Source organism: Helicoverpa armigera, chromosome 7, assembly GCF_030705265.1.
Source record: "Helicoverpa armigera isolate CAAS_96S chromosome 7, ASM3070526v1, whole genome shotgun sequence".
In the NCBI taxonomy this organism is placed as follows: Eukaryota; Metazoa; Arthropoda; class Insecta; order Lepidoptera; family Noctuidae; genus Helicoverpa; species Helicoverpa armigera.
Window position 1 is genome coordinate 12340740 of NC_087126.1, and position 24018 is coordinate 12364757.

Sequence of the window (24018 nt, forward strand, 5' to 3'; positions counted from 1 at the left end):
TAAAATGTTGGTCGTCTTGATATTATAGTTACAAACAGCTACTCTACATTTTTAACCGACTTCCCAAAAAGGAGGAGGTTCTCAATTCAGCCGGTGTTTTTTTTTTTCTGTACATCGTTTACGCCGAGGTTTATTGACCGATTTACGTGATTCTTTTTTGTTCGACGCGGAATAGCTGCCAGATGGTCCCATAGTCATCCGGTCAGGATCTGATGATGGGAACCCTCAGAAATCGAGAGCAACCTTCGAAAGTTGTAGGCAAACATAGGGTAAAAAGTTGACACTCAGATGTATGCCTGAAAGCACTATTCAACAGTGAAGGTTTGAAGCTGACCTGATGATGGAGACCAGAGAGGGTCGAGGGAACTCGACATCTGAATATGTAAACTACCTCGTGTTTGGGCTTATAATATTTGTATTGACGAGATCTTTGCAACAGTGAAGGTTTGGAGCTGACCTGATGATGAAGACCAGAAAAGGTCGAGGGAACTCGACAACTGAATATGTAAAATACCTCGTATTTGGTCTTAAAATATTTGTATTGATGAGAACTTTCTACTTATATGGATAGTGACAGCTATTTGTATCTCTGAAAAGATGTAAATAAAAAACTTTTTCACAAAAAAATTAAACCAACTTCCCAAAACAGTAAAAAGCCAACAAATAACTAATTTTAGGTGCATCGGCCTAGAAGTCGGTGGCATAATTAACTTAGGCACATCCTTGATTAGACACCGACTTCTAGGCCGATGTACCAAAAAATAACAAATTTTTTGGCTTTTTAGTGTTTTGGGAAGTTGGTTTAATTTTTTTGTGAAAAAGGTTTTTGTCGATTATTAACGATCCGATTCACGCAGAACGAGCTCACTGTAACCTTAGGACTAGCAATTTGGAAAGTGTAAAATTAGGAGATTCACTAATTAAAACACACAATGACATGATAGCAAATTTATTTATCCTAATACGATAGACATAATACATTGTATTCCAATTTATTTGGTGTACAACGAAAATACATGTAAATTATACTTCTGTGTAACTAAACAGTCGATTATTATCTAGTGATGGACACACTTTATAGCTAGTGATATAAAGCTAGATTTTTATTTTTTGTACACCAAGGACTCAGTGTCAATTCTTATTTGAAAACATTATTTGATTTCTATAAATAATATTGCCAAACTCCAGTTCACCCCTGTAAATAAAGAAACACGTTTTTAAACTATACCTAATTTACCTATGTTATTCAGATTACTTTTAACTTTCGCTCTTTCAACGCACTAACGGGGCATTACAATTTCATTCAAAACTGTTCAGCCGTTAACGCTTTACATCTACCCATAGAGTAACACACAATAAATACAATCAATTTCCTTAACGAAATTATAAAAATGAATAAGATATTAAAATAATGAGATTTATAATGCATTACATGTCGAAATATACATGGCATACCACGAAACAACGTGACCAACTGATGAGCTTGATCGTTATACGAATAATTTCAACAATACCAATTATATTGCTTAATAATTTAAACAATAACTTATTTTTGTTCTAATACATTTAAATCTGTGAAACATTATGCATATCGAGTCTTTCTGTGTTTCATTAAAATAAATGAAGAGCATTACTTTCTTTTTATAAAATATAATCTGTGGAATGCTGTGCTGTGTTATCTGTTGTCTCAAAAGATAGCATTAGTTTCTTTTTATTTGTAATCACTGAAGATTATTGCATATTGTGTTCGTAACAAAAACTAGAAGGCAGGGTCAGATATTTGTCACAACTGCAATAACATTCGGAGAGGAACTTTAAAACTACTCGCTTGTTGCAACCGGCCTATGTACCAACTCACCACCTTGTCTCATAGCTGTCGCACTACTACAGAACACATTGATGCAACACAGACACTTTATCTCCCTGTACCAGACAGGCCTATTTATACGTCCATTGATATGATATACTATCTCACAACTGTACTAACATTTCAATTCTTTACAAGATTTTCAATTCGCCAGTTTGTAGCAATCGGATACAATTTACACATTATTTAGAAAGAATCTGTGTTACCAAGTCCTTGCCGATGTGAAGACATACATATGCAGTATTAGCGGTCACACTCATGGTCAATGTGTGCGTGAATTTGTAATTACGAACGCACACATGCAACGTTTTTAACACATTAACAACATCACGTTTAACAAGGATAGATTAAAAAAACACGAGTTTGGAACCTCCTTTTTGGTTATAGGCCAATGAACGGTCACACACAAGGAGGATGGTTTTAAAGTTCGAAGCTCGCATCGTGTTCCGGTATTGTCTATTATGTGTTCCGTATCTTCCCGGGCACGTAGCTCTTGTCTATGTTGGGCTCTTGCAGAAACATGTGAAGGCACCGCTCGTTTTGCGCCAGTGGGTGGCCAGCTATCTTGTTGATGAATACTTCTAGACCTGTGAACGAAGAAATAAGAACATGTTAATAATGTTTTTAGGTGGCAACCTGTTGTTCTGAATGACCCGACTAGAAAGAATTGTAAACAAGTTTTATTAGCTCATTATTAAGTATCTATTGCATCATACTTAGCATATCGGTACGTCAGAACATTCAATTTCTAGTATGGCTTCAGTTAGATCGATGAATAATACTAGATAGGATTCTCCAAATAAATATTTCTGCGAAAATCAAAAAGAAACGATGGAATCCGCCCAGTTTTTTCAATACCCCGAAACTGGATAGTCTGATAAACATTCAGCAATTTTATTATGAAGTTACGTATCAGTGATAACTCAGTATTTAGGTATATCATAAAAGGCGAATAAACTCGTGTTCATTATATGAAATTGTAACTTGTACACAATAGATCTGAAATGACGCGAGTGAAATAACAATAGCATATTCAGTTATTGTATTGATTTGTAACATTTTTAACTATTGTTTATTTAACCAAGAAAATTAGCATTCTAGTACAAATCTATGCTAAAGTATTTTGCAGGAAGCTGTTAATTTCCCTAGAAGAATAAGAATATTTCTATAGCTTATTATATATTTTTCTATACCTTTCTGCTGCACTCAATTTCTTGCAATATTTTCCTTGTACCGTTTACATTTTATTTTATCTAGATAATACATCCACTATCAAGATACATATATTAAATTACACATGATTCAATTTAATCAATCATGAACATTATTAAAAAAAATGCAATCATCATCATTGTAACTGTAGGACATTAATCAGCTTAATTTTAATTTGCCTTATACTAAGCATATTTCCCCAAACATGTGTACTTAACAAAAAAAGAATATAATATTTTTGAGTTTAGTGAAGATACTTAATCAAGAATCAATCGAGATAACTAAGTGCAAAAAAAAGAATTTATTGACGTTCACTAAAATCTTAATCTTTCAAGAATTACAAAATTCAATCGCATCTAGCCAAATAATGCTTGAAACGTATTTCATGATCACGCAATCTAATTATTGTTTTAAGTTTACATTCAAAACACATAAATCTAGTGAAACATGCAAGGTAAGGAGGCTAAGTGGCCTAGTATTTCGTTTATGGAGGAAAACATGACTAAATAGTAACCGTAACATGTCCAAAATTTTACAAATTCGACTTCTTAAGTACATTTTAGGGTTCCGTACCCAAAGGGTAAAACAGAACCTTATTGTTTTCGCTCCTCTGTCCGTTCGTCTTTTACCAGGCTGTATCTCATGAACCGTGATAGTTAGAGAGCTGAAATTTTCATACATGTGTTTTTGTTGCCGCTATTACAAGAAATGCAGAAAAGTAGAATTAAATATCCAACAAACCTGACTCCTATACAACAAACGTGATTTTTTTGTTCGTTTTATAGATAACTAGCTTCTGCCAGCGGTTTCACCCGCATCCCGTGGGAACTACTTCCCGTACCGGGATAAAAAGTAGCCTATAGCCTTCCTCGATAAATGGGCTATCTAAAACTGAAAGAAATTTTCAAATCGGACCAGTAGTTCCTGAGATTAGCGCTTTTAAACAAACAAACAAACTCTTCAGCTTTATAATATTAGTATAGATGGTACGGAACCCTTCGTGCGCAAGTCCGACTCGCACTTGGCCGGTTATTTATATAGTTATCGGCACGGATATTGAGCCCTGATTTTCACCTGCGCAGAAGCGATTTATTGGTTTATTGCCTTATGTGTACAGTGCGCAAAGCGATCCCCGCTCTTCCGCCGAAAGCTCAATATCCGTGCCGGTTACTATAATAAAGAGTTTTTTTTATTATTTATTTGTATCTTAAAGGCTCCGAAACTACTGAACGGAAGAAGTTCACTCGGGACGCGGATGAAACCGCGGGGAAACAGCTTGTGTTTACCAATTTTACCGTCCTTATATTATTTTAACGATTGCCTTTTTAGAATAATTTCCTGTTTTGAAGTCGCGATTTAATACTGTTATACTGAATAGTAATTAATTGGATAGTAAAATTAGTACTTATTAATTTACGATTCAAGAAATACGATGAATCACTCCACAATGATAATAATGTTGGCATATATTCAAAAGATATTATTTAAATTAAATATTAGCATTTTCTCGCGATTCCAAAATTGAATTATCAAGATTAATATCTTTATCTTTTCCGAATATAGACTTCATTCAAGATTTTTTCCAAAAATAGTAGCAACCATCTGAATGGACGGTTCAAAACGAACTAGCCGGTTTATAAAGAAGGAAATAAAAATTACCAATCCACTTAACTATAAACAAACGAAATCTGTCACGTCCTCTTATTATATAGGTATCGTCTAATATGATATAATATTATTTTGTTTGTTTGTACCATAAAGGCTCCGAAAGTACTGAAGCGATTTGTAAAATTCTTTAACAGTTGGAAAACTACACTGTTACCAAGTAACACAGGCTATATTTTATCCCCCTATGGATAGTAAATCCCGCGGGACGCGGGTGAAACCGCGGGAAATCGGCTAGTCAAATATAGAAATGGGTCCTTAATCACATCCTTTCTCTTCCCTTCTCAGTCTGATAATGTACCTATTTACTGCCAAAGCTATGTACCACTTGTTACTTCAAATGGGACAATTTTGTTTATGTGTACCAACTATTTTTATATTGGCACCCTTTCAAACTATTTACGCGACAAGTGACCAACTACGTCACACAGCTTATTATTATTGTAATATTTCTAAACACTAAAACGTAGTGTTTTTTAAACAAGAATAATTTATACTGAAGGAAGCTGAAAGTCTAAACTTTGGTTTATTTATATCAGATAAGATTTTGTCTCACTAGTTAATAGATTAAAATATAAACAAAGCTAGCTGATCCCCTCTGATCCTTTGCTTGAATAAACATCTTCCCGCAACCGGATAAGCTCTAGAGATCTAGGTTTCATGAAAATCATAATCAGACTATTGGTGTTCAGTAGTTTTGGCGTAACATCGCAATAGACAGTTACTTTAGCATTTATAACATTGGCAAGGATTATTGTATTTAAAACGCATCTTTAATGAAACACAAACACTAGATTACTAAGCTAAATATCTGCTTAGTATTAACTTGATAAATAATGCATGATGCACACAATTATCATAACTCGTAAGTATGTTATAGCAATTATGTAAATGTACAATACATACATACATACATGTTGCTGTAGTAGGTCAGTCAATATCTGATAGATACTGGCAATTTCCCCATTAGTTCATATGTTGATAACAAAGACTAATAAATATATTGCACTTGTTTTCCCCAAAAAATACACTTGTTTAGGAGTTTTGATAACAATAGTAAAAATATCTAATACCCATTACTCAATCAAAATGTATAGTAATGCTTGTTAGAAGAGAATTGAATACCTTCAAATAATTTAATGCTGGGAAAATACATATGGCTAACATAGTGATTATGGTTCAAGTTTACCTGCGTACAAATGTCAAAAGTCAAGGTAATCATTTGCTCAATTACTGAACTTAGAATCTGCAAGATTTTTGTCAGGAACTAAATTGAGGTAATTTTAAAATATTTTATTTATGGATAAGTAACTTGTAGTTTTTTTTTGTGAAAATTTACAACTTTAGAGCAACAAACGGAAAAACAGAATTAAGTGAAACTGGGTTGCTAATATAATACATACCTTTTCTACGGTCTTCAATAAATTCCTCTTCGAAAATTCCATCGTCTCCACGGAATGGTAGCTGTCTTTTGAGAGCCTTGCCTGGTAGTGGTGGTACGACAATCTACAATAAAACGATAACAATAAGTAATGTATAAGACAAGGTTGTAAGGCCTAGTGGGTAATGCATCAAACTCTCAAGGATGTGTGTGTCGGTTTGATGCCACTTTTCCAGTATCAATGCAACTTTTCTAGGTTCGTATGTAGTTTCTAAGTATATTTTGGATACCAGTGGCCCAATAAAAGGTAAAGGAAAACATCTTGATATCTTTTAGACTATATAGTACAGCAGCCGTTCCCAAATGGGGTTCCGCGGAACCCTAAGGTTCCGTGACAGGCCCTCAGGTGTTCCGTGGAAAATTCAAGATTTCCATTTGGTAAATCGTCTCACTTTTGACAATATTAAATTATTATTCACTTTCAATTAAATTGTTTTAAATACTGCATTCCAAAATTCCATTTAGGCACCACGTAGGTGGGTACCACTCGAGAGTGTAAGTCTCGTATTTTTGCGACAAGTGGCGGGGGAAGGCCACGGCAGCTGATAATTTAATTCCGTTTTTTACAAATTGTAGATTAACTTAATATCTCCAGGTCTTCGGCAATCGGCAAAAGTCGGTAGCGAGTCGGCAAAAAATCACCGCATTTTTTGGGCTTATACGTTTTCATACATTTGACAGGACGTGAAATGACACGACATAAGTATTTCCAGTGGCTATTTTTACCATGAATCAAAGTATGATATTATTTACAATTTTTGCTCCTCCGCGAATCCGAAAATTTCGCGCTCGCTTCGCTCGCGACTCCATGTTACGTGTGGTGCTTTTATGTTCGTTTAATCGCTCAAGTATCCAACACACAGTTCAGGAAAAGCAATAGCGCTTTCTTCGCTAGCTGCGTATTCATTTGCATTTGCTTTTTTGTGTGAATATTGTACTTTTTGAGACTTATTAATTTACAGTGGTTTTGTTTATTTTGTGTAGGTACTTACAACTAAAAAAAATTCGCGCTCGACATTCGCTGAATGTCTTTCAATGCTAGCGGATGCTCGGACTTCTACTTTTAGTTAAAAAAAATCGCGCTCGCTCGCCTCACACCTGTACAAACCCAATCTATTTCTTTTTGCGTTTACTTTGTCTGTCTTCAAAATGAAAACTAATACACAAAGTCAAGGGCGGCTAAATTCTGGCCCGTGTGGCAGATAGCCATGCTACGCCTGAGTATACTGAATGTGTTTCTAACCATATAACCATTTGGTGCGCTTCCACGGGTCATGAACCGTACCTAAGTGTATTTACGTCTTTGGTTTACTTCTTACTTAAGCTAAGGTTCCGCCGAAAAATGCTGAAACGAAAAGGGTTCCGAAGCCAAAATAATTCGGGAACCGCTGTAGTACAGGTTCCCAACTATAAAATCTGAAATCACCAACCCGCATTGAGCGAGCTTGGTGATTAACGCTTAATTTCTTCTGTGTGTCAGAGGAGGCCACTGCCCAGCGATGGGACAAAAGAAAGGCTGGTGATTACTGTTGTGACTTTCTTTGTCCGACAAGTACAAAATATCTATTGTTTATAATGTATCTATTGTGTGTATTTGATAAAAGACAGCATGAGCCATGTTGATTACAAATAAATTATTAAGAATACACACATTTCATTCAAGATTCAAATGCCTACAGTTTATGACTCATTACAGAAAGTTCTAGCATAAATCACTGACTAATTGATGCATAAATATTTAAGGATTGTCTTTGTATTACTTATTAACTTGAGTAATTGGTGGCATGATTGGGCCAAAGGTTAGATATTAATGTTTTTGATTGCAGAAACACAAATGTTATTTTTTGTGACTAATCTGTCACTTGCCAGGTTTGTATACTTATTATATTAATTATTGTGCATGCAAATTCATCTCCTAATCAAAGTACAAGCAACTATCAGCACTCAAACATATGAATGTCACCAGTTCAGTGCTCTTTCTTCAATAACATAAATAAGACTACACTGATCCACATTCTTACTATTATTTTGTAAACAAAACCACTTCTAAAAATATAATAGTGCAAAAAATTATAAACATCATCAACAAAGCAAAATCTGTTATCAAATTAATGTGGGGACTGGCCGTTTATGAATCACACGTAACAATAAACATTTTTGTTCACTGATAACAGGCGAAAAACACGCACTTTTTATCAATCACCAAAATAGTTCCCATTGGACTTACCTTACTATCCCTCTCCAATTCGTTTCTAAGCCATTCGAAATCGCTGTACCGCCGTCTGACGCTTGATTCTTTAACTTTAAACACTGGCAGGTTCGTCTGTAAGCAAAAAACTTGGTTTGCTAGAATTATCTCCTCGTATCGGCGTATCGCCGCGTCCGTCCGTGATACGCCCACAAATTCACATCGACGCGTCGATAGGCCGTTAATCTAATTATATGACAATAATAGAGTCACCAGCTTACCCTCATGCGAACTTCGTAATCCGTGTAACGTTTCTTCCCTACTCCCATGGTCGTGACTGGGTTCACGACGTCGATTTCTAGGAAGTTAGCCGGTGCCGCGTAGGCATCGTCCAGGGTCTGCTTCTTCACATTCAGTCGCCTCGTTGCGTCGGCTGTCGTATCTTCAGCCATCATAACTCTTTATTTATTGTAACAATCACAAAAACTATGAATAGGACGGTCCACTAATCAAAAAGGAAATGAAAAATGACAAGAGTGAAACATCGTTTGACATTTCAACAAATATGGCGGAGTATACGAGACTTCGAAAAACTACCAACATCAATGGAAGTTTTCTTGTCCTGAACAAATTATGAGTAAAATTGTATCTTATTGTGAATTTAATTGGAGAAAATCAAAGCTTTATTAATATACTAAAATACTTTTGAAATGATTGAGGATTCCCATAGATTTTACGAAATACCATATTTGAGGATGGTAGCACTGATTGGTATTTTAATTCGGAATGGTAATTGGCACTGGAAATTACTATTCTGCCACATGAATGACCTCACTGGAATGATTCACACCGTGAAGGTAAACAAGAAAGAGTTTTTGTTTCACGTTTTTTTATGAAATTCCGGGCAAGTCACTTGCTTAAAATTGTTCTAAGGAGGTAGGATAGATGAGGAAAACAGACAAAAGTTTTAGGTTCATTTATAATTTATTGTCTTATTTACATAGTTCATAGAAACTGGCTCATAGGGTCTTCTTCCCGCCTCTTCTTCATCTTATAAGCTTCGAGTTCGTCTTCCGTGGGCGCCTTCACTTCAAACATGCTGTTGTATGGGCGTTTCCTCTCGTCCACTGATAGGAGGTATTCAGCACGCTTCTGTGACCTTTCTTCCAGTTCCAAAGCCTGAAATTAAGTATTGTAGATAAAGTTTTTGTTATAAATCTACATAGTATTACAAATCTATTATAGTGACGGGTGAAATCTCATCAATCATTTTTGTTTTGGGAAAAAAAGGTGTATGATTATATGAAGAAGGGGACATGATCTAAAGACAGTTAAGAAGAAAACCAGATAAAGTACCAAAGTAACCAAGATAGTTGCCATCTTCCCGTTGCCGTTAAGGTTTTTTTTATGGGAAATTATGAAATGACCCTCCCTCTGTGGGTGCAGCGTGAAGGAGTGTCAGACTCTTACTGACTATAACCCACCATGTTCCCATTATGTAAGGAACATGATGAATATCTGGAGGCTTGAACAAAAATATACCTTTTTCAGCTTATCTTCCTCTCGCTTCTCTTTCTTAAGTTCTTTCTTCTTCTTCTTTTTAGCTTTCTTTTTATTCTTCTTCTTCTTGCTGGTTTTTTCTGTCTTCGATCTGATTTCCTGCTCTGATTCTGATGAACTGCTGTCTGAACTTGATTCTGATGATGATGATGATTTGTCTGACTTTTCTTTTTCAGCTGTAAAAATAATAAAAGTTTTTATTCGTGTTACTGTTGTATAAATCTGTCAGGCAATGGAACTGAACTAAGATTTGTGAGATAAGTACCATTTTCTTTCTTTTCTGTGTGTTCTTGCGATGTCGCAGCTTTGTCTTCCGAAACTTCTAGAACTACCGACTTTCCTGCTTCACCAACACAGTATGACATCTAGAAAAAATAACCAAATTAGTTATTCAACCAACATAATATAGGAACGTACATATAGCACGTCTAAGCTGAACAGACGTTAAATTGCGGTAGTGCAACGCGTCATTTCAACCTAGACGAGTTATTTTAAGGAAAATGTTCCTTTTTTATTTTTGGAACATGGCAATACCTTTATGAAAGAGTGGCAACACTTGTACCCCCACTGTCCGTCGCGCCAATACGACCCCCACACAGACGTGTGATTGTTTATCAGCACATCTTCTTCGTATTTACTCCTGAAAATAATATAAGGGAAGTTATTTTACATTACATTAAAGGAATACATACATAGTTTTGCATATAACACGAAATAGATTTTATGTAAACAGTTTATTCTAATCGGACAATTTTTTAGATGATCCATCCAAATAAATCACCACCATAATTATGTACTTTTCATTTATAAGATAAAGATATCCTCCATCAGCCACCTGAGGTATCTACTTCCCGCACTTGGATAAAAAGTAGCTTATATAGTTGTTATTATATCATTCAAGTATCATTAAAATTTACCTCATTTATACAAACTTTTGCAATTATAATATTACTAGGAAGTAGGGTTTATTGACTTTTCTACTTACTTAGCAAGCTGTTTCTCAGGTCCCTGCACTAATGTTCCGTCTCTGTTGTACCGAGTGAATACTTCAGTCTGAGCCATCAGCAGTTCCTTAGGCGGTGCAGCTAAATGCTCCTCACCTCCATACTTCTCTAAGATTGATTGTTTCACCTGGAACAAATGGTTTCTGGGTTAAGTATGAGCTGTAGACAGACTATCAAAATATTGTGTACAATTTTTTGCAACACAATATCTATTTTTCTTTTAATTAGTCTGGGTTTTATTTACTTACATAGAACAATTATTATTCACATCTTGTATGGGTAAACTTTTAAGATCAGCCTTTGCTAGTTTTTTTATTTTAAAGTATAGGCAAATCAGGAAGTTGATTTTCAATTGTAAAAACTTTGTCTAAGAGATTACTCTACACTACTGGTACAGTTGTCCACTTAAGACTAATCTAGGGAGGACCCTTCGACATACTCCTCGAAGTAATGGCACTTCAAATCGGGATACACAGCTGTGTTGCTGAAAAGTTTTTTTATTACCGCTTCTTGTCATCCATCATATTAGGAATGATGAATGAGAGGCGTTTTTGGGGGTTATCCTTTATGTACGTTTTTTAACTTGATTTGTGAAATTTGACATTATCTGACCTGTGTTTTGAAGTGGTCCTTCTTATCATGGTACTGTCGCTGCAGCAGCTGCAGCTTGGTGGGCTCGGCCAGCAGGTGCACGTCCAGGCCGCGCGCCTGCGCCTCCCACGCGAACAGCTGCGCCGCCGCGTGCACCGCCGTGTCGCCGCTGAACCGAACGAAGTTCTCGCCTTGGTAGTCTGATCTGAGGGGCAATAAGGAGAAAATAGAGAACCCATCAGCAAAAACACATAATAAGTGGAGAAGAGTGGACATTTGGGACATGTCTTTTCAAAAAGCCAAGTTTGAATAGATGACTTTGAGGAATTTCATCGTCAATTCAACCGAAAGATGTCCACCACTCGACCCATGATCTCCTTCAGAGTTTTCTATTTAGAAAACCAATTTACTTTATGATATTGTGAGAAATGTGGTGATATAACTTCAAAACACAGCCTTAATTGGCTTAATTAAACTTCAAGTGACTATTTCTGTCAACAACAAAGAACTGTGTAGGTATCATTAGTACCACTAGTACTATACCAATAACCAAATGTTCAACGTTTCTTTGTACCGCAAAAACTGCATAATAAATAAGCACAATAAAACTCACTCTACAGCCACAGGATTAGGATTGTCCCTCATGGAACGCGTCTTGGGATCGTAGTAGGCAGAGTTAGGGTCCAAGTTTCGCAGATACTTCGCCGTGTCCTCTCTGATACGCAAGTTACGCACAGTGATGCGCTGTTTAGAGTCCACCTGAAATGTTTCACAAAAAATATTCATGAGTAAAATTATTACTATTAGGGTGGGTTGCACTAAACTGTAACCAAACCGAATTTGACGGCTGAGTATAGTCAGTTTCACACACAAATTAAGGACAGATTTAATATGAAATAATTACATTGCCTAATTTATTCATCAATATTTTTTTTACTAGTCCTAGTGGTGCACAAAGAATATTATTCTATTATGTTTGCAAGTATTATAATCTTACCTTAGTACCAGGCATGTCAACTTCGTCTACATATTTGTCCTCATCTTCCTCAGCATTATCGTCATCTTCAGTTGCTGTGGGATCTACAATCAAATTATAAGGTTATTAATACTAAAAAACATCTACAATATTTCATAAGACACTCTAAGAACTTGGTTCATTTACATGACATTTGATATTTTATTTATTTATGTACTAATAATTCTACTAGGTATTACCTATACATATGTATACTATGTATGGTGAGTCTCAAGTTTAGATTTGCAGTTGAATGTGTAGGAAAAATTAAATAAGGTCTAAAAAAAACTAGGAAAATGGATGGTGTGTGTTTATTAGTGAATTAATAAATGCTTAGCTGTTTTTTACTCAAAAAGTCAATAATTATCTTATCTTACCTTGTTCCAATTTCTTAGCCCTAAGCTCTCTCTTGGCATCCTCAACTTTCTGATACTCTTCAATGATAGCCTTATGCTGGAGAGGATCATAACCATTCCACCTGTCTCGCTTGCCATCATAACTGAGGTTCAAGTTGGGCTGAGCAAACTCATCCGCTGCGATACCTGCATTAGTGAATCTTGCACCTATCTGTAACATTGTAAAATAACATAAAGAAATTAATCCAGCTCTCATATATAAGACACAATTTGTTTTTTATTATGTATGGTAAGTTTTCAAGTTTATTCTATGATATATGAAATCATCATCATAAATTACATTATGTCAAGAGACTACCATTCATGAGCACAAAAAATTGATTCTTTTATAGGAATGGGGTGTTAATTAATAGTTTGTTTAAAGTTAAATACATGTAATGTGTACGATGCACGTACATGAATTTTTAAAAATACACTTATTGCAATAAGTTAGCTAGTAGGCTCGTGCATTTGCACTTTGGACGCAACCTACATTTGGCAGTGCATTGACACTAACATATTGCATGCTTCGATGCAAATTATGTATCGTTCATTTATTTATTTTTAGTGTTCAATTAGACGTGGTTTGAATCGGACAACTTGCATTTTTATTTAGATTCATCCCGTCGGGCATTCAGTGACATCATTTTGCATTCCATACTGACATTCCACATTTAAGTGACAATTTGCACTACATTTGCATTGACAATACTTATGTAAGGGAAGCCCCCTTACATAATGTAACCTAACAGTGTACTATAAAGGAAGTTTGAAAGGAGGTTATACCAATGCTAATTCTTTGACCAATTTAAACACCACAAAAAACTGAATGTACCTTTCTAGGCCTGTCCAAGCAATCTTTCTTTTTGTGTGTCATGGCCCCACAGTTTTCACAAGCTCCTTTTCTGTATTTTGTTGCTACTTTTGTCTGTAATCAAAACATATTTAAACATATATTAAGATTTAGTCCCTGACTAAATCCTGGTTGCCTTAAGGGGAGAGTATTGTATAAGTTCTAAAATGTGCATCAAACATTTAAATGATAAATAACACAAATACTCACAGTATCAACTCCCTTATGGTAGTAAGTGTCAAGCTTAGTAAAGTGAGCCTCTCTGTCCTCCTGTGGCCTCTGATGCTTGAGGGTAGGCCCGGCAGTACCGTAGTACCAAGGTGCAGATGAAATGTACTGCGGAATGTGAGGGTTTATGTCCTTGCCTGGAATATTAAGATGGGGTTTAGTATTTTATAGATTAATATTGCACTTTTATTTACTTAGTTTTTGGAGTATCTTGGACATCAGTGACTGAGTAAAGGTGAAGGAAAATGTCTTGAGGAAACTGGGACCTTAAAGTCTGCAATTGCCAATCCAAAGTGTGACTAATGCTCACTCCTTTTCTGTGATGAGAGTGCCCTGCGGTGGGACTGTCGAAATGCTGACGATGACTGAGTTTTTGGACGTTAAAAGACCAAAGAGTCGATGTTTATATTTCACTTTCAAGAGGTTATCTTATCAAAAATATGAGACTCCATACCAGTTTCATCAACAGCAGCGGGTGCTGTACCAGCTTTACGAGCTTCTTCAAGCTCTTTAGCCTTTCTCCAGTCTTCCCTGGACTTCTTCTTTGGTTCATCTTCCTCCTCGCCAACATCGTCTTTGTTGCGCAATATTTGCGACACAGCGGTGCGTGCACCCGTCGCCATGATTTAAGGTTACTTTTTATCACCACATAAGTTTAAAATTTCTTAAATTGGGATGCACAACACAAAATAATGGAAATGCAAACGTAAATGAACAGATTTTGACAGTTGCTTTATTTTGCAAATGGCGTCGCATTTTTGACATGTTGACTTTGCGTTCGGAAATGACTATTTCAATCAAGACACTTATGCAGTTAATTTATGTTCAATAGTTTTCGAGTTTATTGCGGATAGACAGAATGCCACAGAGGACTTTCCTTTAGCAGATCATTGTCATCATGTTACCGGAGGAATTAGGCGGTGGACCGCTTTGTAGTGATTTCAGCCTGACCCAGCAAAAGAACCTGAGACCTTGTGCACAACAGTCGTGCTTCTTCTTCGTCGTCACACTCTTGGCAGTGGTCGTGGTCGTCATTTCAGGTAGAAAGCTTCACAATCCGTCGCCACTATTCTCGCACTGCTACGTGCTAGAATAACGAGGCACCATGTATCATCCATCATATATGTAGGATTTTCAAAAAAAACGCATTGTGTTGCTCCGAAGTTATGTAACAGGCAAATAAAACACAAAATAACCATAACTACATAATTATATTTATTGATACATCATAAAGTCATTTGATACATTTAATATTAATTAATTAAGATTTAAAGTTCAGTACATTGATCTACAATTTACGGCGGGCTCTTGGGCGATGGTAAGAAGGTCTTGGCACGTAGATACGTTCGTCGCTATTACCAGTTTGAGTTAACGACTCTTCCAGAGGTTCCGCGCGAGGTGTGAATAACTTTCTACGATTTCTGGTGCCCCTGAGGAGCAATAAGTTTAAAATTAGAACAATGTCGAACATTTGTGTCGATTTTTTGGGCTGTGGCAAGATGAAGGTTCGAGGAATTTAAACTTAGGATAGTTAGGATAAATAACGTTCCTTTTGTAATAGATAACTGTTACATATCCTGTAATTTCATCTATCCACAGCCCAGATTCTTGGCAAAACAAGGGTTACCCTCACCAACACACGGTTAAAACTGACAGCAAACAAAACTCTCACCCTAAAAACCAAAAATACTCTTACTTGAAGCAAAAAAACTACAATGTTACTATGTTTCAGAATCATGTCGCTTCTTACTACGTAGCCGCCTCGAATTTCTCACTTTCCTAAAGAAAAAAGTTTTGAAAGATAAGAAGAAGGGATTTTAGAAGAAAGAAATGGAAATATTTGATAGAAAAGTAGAGTACAGGTCTCGGCAAACTTGATGGCGGCTCGCAACTAACTCCAGAGCATGTGGCCAATAATCGCACAACTCTTGCCTGCTACACTTTAAAATGATTTCTACGCAGCGATGTTTCGAGCCGCCACAAAATTTGAAGGTGCGTACGGATTGCGCGTACCCTGGTACGCGTACTCAGTTTACGCGTATCCGGAACGCCTAGTCCATACCTGCAGCTACGCGTTCACTCTTGGGGTACGTGTACCGCGCGAGCCAACTCGCAGCGCGAGCCACCGTGTGTCGGTTTTTGGTCGCGAGTCAAAGAGGACGCACGCGGCCGGCTACGCTATATTTGGACGGCAAAATGAATAAACACGCGTGTTCTTCGAGTTTCAATAATGATGGCGAATGACTGGGGCTCGCGGAGCGCTCTGGATCGACTGACCTCGCGTACAGGTTCGCGGCGGTCCGTACAGGAGCTGTACGCGTATCCAATGTACGCGTGGACAGTGTTTCCCAACTACGCGTAACACAGGAACGCGCTATCCGTACGCACCTTAACGTAAACTACACAAAAGCTCGACACACTTACATTTTAGAAGGGCAACTTTGTATCCCGAACGAAGGTGGCAGATTTTCGTCTAAAGCCTTTTCAGGCGAGGGTATGTCTTTGACATCTTTCTTGGGAGCAGGAACGCCCATTGTCACATCAGAGAACTCGGATTGTAAGTTCACAATGTCCTTAAGTTTATCGTCCGAATCATCATCCTGATTTTTCTTTCGTCTTAATCTTAGAGGACGTTTCCTAGCCTTGCTTTCACACTTCGCGTGACTTTCAGCTAAAATAACTTCTTCAACCTCCTTATTACTTTTCTCGTCATCATGTTTAGTATGGTGTGACTGTTTCTTTTTCCTCAAATTGTATTTAACGTCATCCCTGTCATGTTTTTCCGTACTTTCATTTGCTTCTTGTGATACAAGTAAATCAAATTCTGTGGCTCTAGGAGCAGATATGTTTTTGTAAATATTCTCAAATTCGTCAATTGTATTGTCACTTCTAGTTTGATCATTCACTGTTTGATTCGGTTCATCCGTGGACGATGCAGGTTCTAACTTTGCGTCTTTTTTAAGTCCTCCAATATTGTCATTAGTTTCTTCAACTGATGACATTGGTTCTAATTTCATTTCCTTCTTAATATTAATTTGTACTTCATTATCTTCAGGTTCAATGATTTCTCTTATAGATAATCTGGGCTCAGCATTAGCTTTACCTTTCTTGACCGATAGCTGGTCTAAAACAAGTTTTTCAATAGATTGTCTAGCCATTTCAACATTGTCAACTTTTTCTTTTGCTTTTGGAGCAATAGGAGAATCGAATCCATCGAATATGTCAACAGAATCATGTTTCTTAGTTATTTTAGTTTTGTGTATGGACGATATTACGTCAGGCTTAGTGAAACTCTCACCTAAAAGTTTTCTAATAGTGCTAGGTTCAAAATCGTCATTAACGACTTCTTTAACAATTGATGGCGACCTGTCGTCATCGTTTTTTTGCAATTTATTTACATGTTTGTTGCAAACGTCAACGTTTGCGCTGATATTATCAAAATATGTGCGCTTTTCTTTTACTACGGCGATTTCCTCTTTACAATCGTCTTTAGGCTTATTATTGTTATCTAAAACATTATCAAAATATGTTCTTTTTTCTTTCAGAATTTTTATATTACCGAATACCGATTGGTTTTGTTTTTCATCATCATCTTCTTTCGAAGCTATTTCTAATTGTTCAAATTGCCTCAAAGATGCGTCACTGCCGTGGTTAGACTTAAAAGATCTGATTATTTTGCCCACGAGTGTTTCTGCCACTTTTTCTGATGATTTCATATTGATGTTAGTTTTCGCTCTCATCATGGCGGCTACAGGTTCTGATTTTACGGGAGCTTTCATATCAATGTTTGATTTGCCTCTAGTTATTTTGTTTATAGGCAGTTCTATAGTGTTAGCTGTGTTAACATTTTCTTTTTGTTTATTGATAGTTTTTATTTCTGGTTCTTTTACTTTTGTATCAACATAAGGCTGATCTACAACTATTGGCATTTTGAATTTGTCAGTTTCAGTTTCTTTTTCATTCCTGTCAACATTTTGCTGTGCCTTTATAACAGGTGACTTGACAAAGTAAGTGCCTCTAAAAGAACTAATTAGTTTTTCTTTAGAAACTTCGCTGAAACCGCCATTTTCACTGATTTTACTTTCGCTAACAAAATAAGTACCTCGTACTTCATGTTTTGTACTTTTTATAGATTCATTTTTAGATTGCATTTCGTCATCTGCATCTCTTGAATCAGTTTTTGGGTCTTCGGCATATCTATCATAAGTTAATTCACTATTATATGTTGTGTTACTGTTATTTTTCATACTTTCATCACACTTATCTGTTAACTCATTATCATAAGTTACATTTGTCTCAGTTTTCACACTCTCGTCAAAAATTTCAGTGACATCAGCAACACTGTCTTTTACTTCATCAATTTTCTTAACAGACACATTTAAATCATCATCATCATCTTCACCAGTAGCGTAAGAAGAATTTCTAGAACGATCATTCTTTAGTGTTTCATGTGATTTTTCTATATCACTGTCATTTTCTTCGTCAATATTGTCTATAGTGTGTACGCTAGCATTGTCACGGTTGTCACTGTGTACGACTATGGACACAGATCTGTTGAGGTCCTTTTTGAAAAGAGGTTCTAAGCTCTCGTTGAGCGGGTCGTTGGTGTCACCGTCAGATTCATGCTCGCTGTCTGAGAGTGACATCACATCTTCGCGCGATGGGGTCTTGTCTTTGAATGCTTTTTCTGTAACAAAAATTGTTATTTCATTCTTGTACATTACAGTAATTAATTCTAAAAGTTAAGCTGCCACCCAAGGTTTCACCAGCATCGCTTGAAAGCTACTTTGTGCACACAAATAAAAAATCACTTATAGCTTTCCTCCTTTCCTTTCCTAGGCAATCACATACTCAAAAAAGACTAGTAGCACCTGAGTTTAGCACGTTCAATAAAAAAAAAGCTTTTCAAGTCTATTATATTAATATGAAGTCAAGGATGAATGAAATAAAAGTATATCCTTACCATCTCTTTCTTCAATACAAGTACGCAAATGTTCTACTTCTTCCTCAGCTCTCGCTCTCGCCAGACGCTCAGCTGTTAATTTCTCCTAAAGCAAAAGTTTGTGTTTCAGTAACATTAGTTACTTTTGATTATCGTACATTAGAAAAGGAAACTGGATTATATTACCTCTAACACTGGTATTTTGGCGAGCCTGCTTTCGTATTCTTCAACCATATCCTCCATCTAAAACAAGTAAAGCTTTAAGAATTCGCTAATACGAACATTTCGTGTATAACCTCGACTTTGTACTTGTAAATTGGAATTTATACTTAAATAACTTCTGTAAGTTGCAAGAAGTTCTAAGAAATTGCAATAAGCGTCTTGGGGAAGAACTTTGTGCTTATTCGCACATTTTGACTATGCGCTATGTAATCATTAAAACACAATTTTGGAGTGGCAAAGTTATAACGTGAGCTATATAATGTTAACCAGTTATAAAGCATAATGATCCTAGTAGACGTTACAAGTATCCTTACCTCACTCCGCAACGCTTCTAGCTGTGCCTCATAGTACTGTTTAGTAAGATCCTTAGCTTCCTCCACCACCTCCCGCATGGTGTTGGCGGACTCTTGCTGATGTTCCTCCATAGTGGCCAGGAGTTCCCTGTTGCGGGCTTGCGCTCTGGAAGTTATTTTATTGATTAAAAAACATCATTTTGACGACCTTTAATGTGAAATGAGGTATTAAGGGTGAATTGCACCATTCAACTATAATGATGACATAGTAGAAATAAGCAGTATCTTTGTACTATTTTATGTTACTTCCTCTTCTTTACTGTGTACATAAATGGTTAAATAAATAAATAATAAAATGACCAAACCATGACAAGCTCCAATTGAATTTCAGATGGGAAATTGGCGATTTGACATTTCGTGATACATAATCCAATACTTACTGCACAAGTTCAAAGTGTAGTCTTTCATTATCGGACCTTAGCTTCATAACTTCAGAACTGCAATTCACTGTAGTATCTTGCGTACTACTCTCTAAAGTCGATAGAAGCATCGTGTTGTTTATCTCTGAAAAATTAACATATTATGTATTAGGATTATCTAGAAGATACATTATCACGACAGAGATTCTCTGCTCCTGACAAGAAAAAATAACGATATTTTTTGAGTGTTGAAAGTAAATTGGACCTAAATTTGATCCCTGGGGTACTCTTATAGAACAAAGATGAGGCAGACTTTATTTGTAGGTAACATACCAGTGTAATTGGAAGAACTAGAAATTAGATTTAATATGGGCATAAAGGTGCTAGTTGGAAGCGGGCTGCCCAGACTACAACTGCCGAAATCACGTAAAAAATTGTCGATAGCCGAAGGCGACTGTATGTGTTGCCGCCGCGGCAATCGAAAACCATTTTTATCGATGCAGCTTGCACCTTAAGAGGTAAAATATAGCAAAACGAATGGAAAATGTTCATACATCCTGTTCAAATTACACGTATTTTCATACCAAACTGAAAGACAAACTCACGTATATCCTGCGCGACGGCAGCCAAGCTGAGCACATGTTTGGTCTCATGTGCATATTCGGGCGAGGGGTTGAGCGTCACCACCATGCTGACGGCTTCCCCGCGGGTGCCCGACAGACCCGTGCCTAGCAGACGGGTTAGCTTGGATTCTCTGAGGAATAATGAGGATAACTAGGTAAAAAAAAAACGAGAGTAAAGTTATACAAATCCAGTATGATAAATTCGTCATCTCTCATAGAAGTTTTTCGACTCATGCGACTTGCAGCAAAATCCATCATATTACAACCAGATCTAATTGGTTTAATATCGAGTTTAATATCTTTTTACCCAAGTCGACTAAAGTGCTATCTATGTATAAACATTATATTGACTAGTGACTGCATCAAAAAGAGGCGTATGATTTATTCATCTCACCTGTAAGGCACCATGGCATCGTTCCTCATACGTTGCTTGCGGCGCAGCATGTGCAGGCACCTCTCCAGCACGTGCAGCGACGAGTTGATAGCTCGCGACTCCAGCATCCTCGCGCCCGTGTTGCGGGTCGCGCGAGCTCGCTCACACCCCGCTAAGTCGCAGAGACGCACGTACGATGTGCGGACTGTGCCGTCGCCTAAGAAGGGATATAAATAATTATTACATAGTAAAATCTTATTACTCCAAACTAAAGTACTTTATTCAAATTAGGCTGGTAAATGAGTAATTTTAGGGCACTTTCAACTTATGCGTTTCTTGACGGCCGGCTGCTTAGTTAGACTGTTAAGTGCGTCGCAGCGCCCAAAATGTCTTTACTATTATAAAGACTAAATATGGTTTTATTTGTTTGAACCGATTTGAAAAATCAGTTCATTCCTTAGCAACTACACTATTCCTGATTAATATATGCTATTATTATTATCTGCATATGGGAAGAAGTTCTCCCATGACTCTGATGATAAGACACCAAAAGGCATTGTACTACATGGTAGAATATTACTGCTTTTCGGGAACAAATGCCATAACTCCTTACCAGCTTCAGTAAGCATAGTAATAGTGAATATGCAGTGGGATCGTGAGGAATGCGCATGTACGCCCGTCGCGGCGACTACCAAGTTGTGTTTGCCGGCCACCATCACGTCGTATGCTTCCTCGCCTGAACGGACGAAGGCTTGTGTTGCACCCTGAATAAATAAAATATAATATATTGATTTTGTGACAGGTTTCAGATATATAAAAATAATGCAGAAAATTAATCCACAAAGTGTATTCATAAGTGCTTGTAAAGGACTAAATTAAATATGTAAATGATTTTGACTTGCATTGATTTTCGCCTCAAAGCCAAAAACTCACCTTCACATAAACATTTCCTGATGTGTCTTCTCTGATCCTTAGCTTGGTTCTCTTCTCAGGAGGAGCCAACAAGTCATATACAGCTTCATTATAGATCTCCACAAAGGACACCTGAGAAAATAATAAGCATGGTTGAAGAATAAAAGTATGCTGTTTTGGAGAATAGTTTCTACTAGCAGTCTCCTCCACATCCCATGGTATACCAAACATCCCCTCACAAACCTGGTTAAAAATTTGCCTATAGCTTTCCTTGATAAGTTTTCTCTCTAAATTTAAAAAAAAAATCAAATCAAATAGTTCTAGAGTATAGCGCTTTCAAGTAGATAACATATACTCAATTTTTTCAAGTGTAGCTAATATTCTTCAAAAGTAGTTCTGGTGTATTACATTAGGTTCATGGTGGTTCATTTAATTTTGTTTAGTTAGTGGAGCAGAAGAAAATGGAGACTACATTAGAATCCTTACCCAAACATAGTGTCGGATCCTGTTGGATAAGTCTAGGGAGCTGGCAGTCAGGTCACTGTGTAGCTGCACACTCATGCGCCGGTACTTGTCGCGGAGTGGCGCTGATACGTGGCGTAATCTCTTCACCCACTGCAGAGAATATGAAGTTATTTAGGCCCAAGTTCAACAACTGTTTATAATCATCGGCAAGGATATTGAGCCCTGACCTTCACCTGCGCAGAAATGATTTATTGGTTTATTGCCTTAAGTGTACAGTGCGCAAAGCGAACCCCACTCTTCCGCCGAGAGCTCCCATCCATCCATGTCGATAACTATACTATGATATAAGAAAAAAATTGGCATGTATAATTTCCACTAGCTATGATAGATTTAGAAGGCTACTTGGTAATAATTAATTTCGACAAGTGAATTAATAGTATTTTTTGCCAGTTACATTTGAAAGTTCAGTGATATAAGTTTTAGTAAATATTGTAGTGAAAAGAATGAATGAAAATTTCCTTTTTTTGATAACCATTATATTTCTTATTGGAATTAGTTACCCAGAATTAGATGTTTACATAAATATTTAAGAATCTTTTACATGAAGTTTAATTACACTATAAATGACATAAAATATTGTAATAAGAAAACCAGAAATACATTCACACAAACCTGTAACTCATAATCCTGCTCATGATGACTGAGTTTCTCAGCGCCACTCTCAGCGGGTCTAAAAGCTGGCTGTTGAGCTGCATCCACCAGCCTGAACACATACTCCAAGGAGCGCGGCACCAGGCCAGGAGCTCCTACTGTACCCATAAGGGTATACGTTTTGCCGGAACCGGATGCACCATATGTGAGAAGGGTAAAGTTCTGCCCATCTGGGAGTTTCCGAAGATTGTCTTTGACCACTGATTCAAATATTTCCTGGAGAAGAAAAGTTCAATCTAAAGTTTTATATTTATTCCACGCACGTTATGTGAAGAATGAGTTGTTTTGGAAAACATGGAAACTTCAGACAGTTATTTCATCAAGCAAGCATCAAGCACATCCATTATAGATGACTATGTAAGATACATAGTGGATGGTAGATACATAGTAGGATAGTCCGCAGGAGTAAATTGAATTATTAAAATGCCTATTCAACAAGGTCAATGTTACAAAAAGTAATGTAAACAAAATAAACTCACTTTCTGATTGCACTCTGCGCCGAAAATCTTAGAGAACGTATACATTTTGGAGACATTGTGTTGGGTGCGGCGCCCGTGGCCTGCCGTCGCCGTGTCCAAGGAAGTCACCAGGCACTTGTCCGAACGAATCTCGTATAAGCTGTTAGGAATTTTACACGGCTTCAGCCTCAAGTACACCTGCACTAACTCCGGCTCCTCAAGCTCTGAATCTTCCTCAAATAACTCCAACAGATTAGTTCCCTTCTGAGGTCTCGGCCGCATGAACGGATTTTGTATTAGCGGAGGCCGAGGCTCAATGAACGAAGGTATGTCCCGCCTGGACACTTCGTTGTCCGAATATCTTTGTTCTAACATTTTATCACCTTATATCTAAGTACTAGTTTAGAAATACATTAAATTACAAATTATTAAAACAACGAACGAACAAAACAAACGGCAACGGTTCAACTTTTGAAATAATTTTGATGTTTTTATTTTGCAATGTTGGCACTACCGAATTAACCATAGACTATGTACAGTGCGATCATCGACAACTGAATGAAGTTCGAAACAAATTGATT

General features: G+C 36.9%; 3 protein-coding genes across 3 annotated transcripts; all 3 read right to left on the minus strand.

Annotated features, from left to right (window-relative positions):
• Positions 1 to 933: 933 nt before the first annotated feature.
• On the minus strand, positions 934 to 8940 carry LOC135117061 (sorting nexin-12-like). The gene is made up of 4 exons (XM_064035429.1): positions 8655 to 8940; positions 8413 to 8508; positions 6148 to 6250; positions 934 to 2454 (listed from the first exon to the last, which is right to left on the minus strand). Exons 1-4 carry the CDS (start codon positions 8826 to 8828, stop codon positions 2327 to 2329), a joined length of 501 nt encoding a protein of 166 aa, XP_063891499.1. The 5' UTR covers positions 8829 to 8940; the 3' UTR covers positions 934 to 2326.
• Positions 8941 to 9335: 395 nt separating this feature from the next.
• On the minus strand, positions 9336 to 14767 carry LOC135117060 (pre-mRNA-splicing factor Slu7-like). The gene is made up of 12 exons (XM_064035428.1): positions 14474 to 14767; positions 14002 to 14156; positions 13774 to 13866; positions 12921 to 13110; positions 12526 to 12608; positions 12142 to 12287; positions 11550 to 11733; positions 10919 to 11064; positions 10468 to 10573; positions 10199 to 10298; positions 9916 to 10109; positions 9336 to 9552 (listed from the first exon to the last, which is right to left on the minus strand). Exons 1-12 carry the CDS (start codon positions 14640 to 14642, stop codon positions 9379 to 9381), a joined length of 1740 nt encoding a protein of 579 aa, XP_063891498.1. The 5' UTR covers positions 14643 to 14767; the 3' UTR covers positions 9336 to 9378.
• A 444-nt stretch (positions 14768 to 15211) lies between these two features.
• On the minus strand, positions 15212 to 23949 carry LOC135117052 (kinesin-like protein KIF20B). The gene is made up of 13 exons (XM_064035410.1): positions 23459 to 23949; positions 22941 to 23195; positions 22290 to 22418; positions 21825 to 21935; positions 21505 to 21655; positions 20913 to 21108; positions 20501 to 20649; positions 19917 to 20040; positions 19498 to 19642; positions 19148 to 19204; positions 18983 to 19067; positions 16444 to 18706; positions 15212 to 15449 (listed from the first exon to the last, which is right to left on the minus strand). Exons 1-13 carry the CDS (start codon positions 23810 to 23812, stop codon positions 15308 to 15310), a joined length of 4161 nt encoding a protein of 1386 aa, XP_063891480.1. The 5' UTR covers positions 23813 to 23949; the 3' UTR covers positions 15212 to 15307.
• Positions 23950 to 24018: the final 69 nt, after the last annotated feature.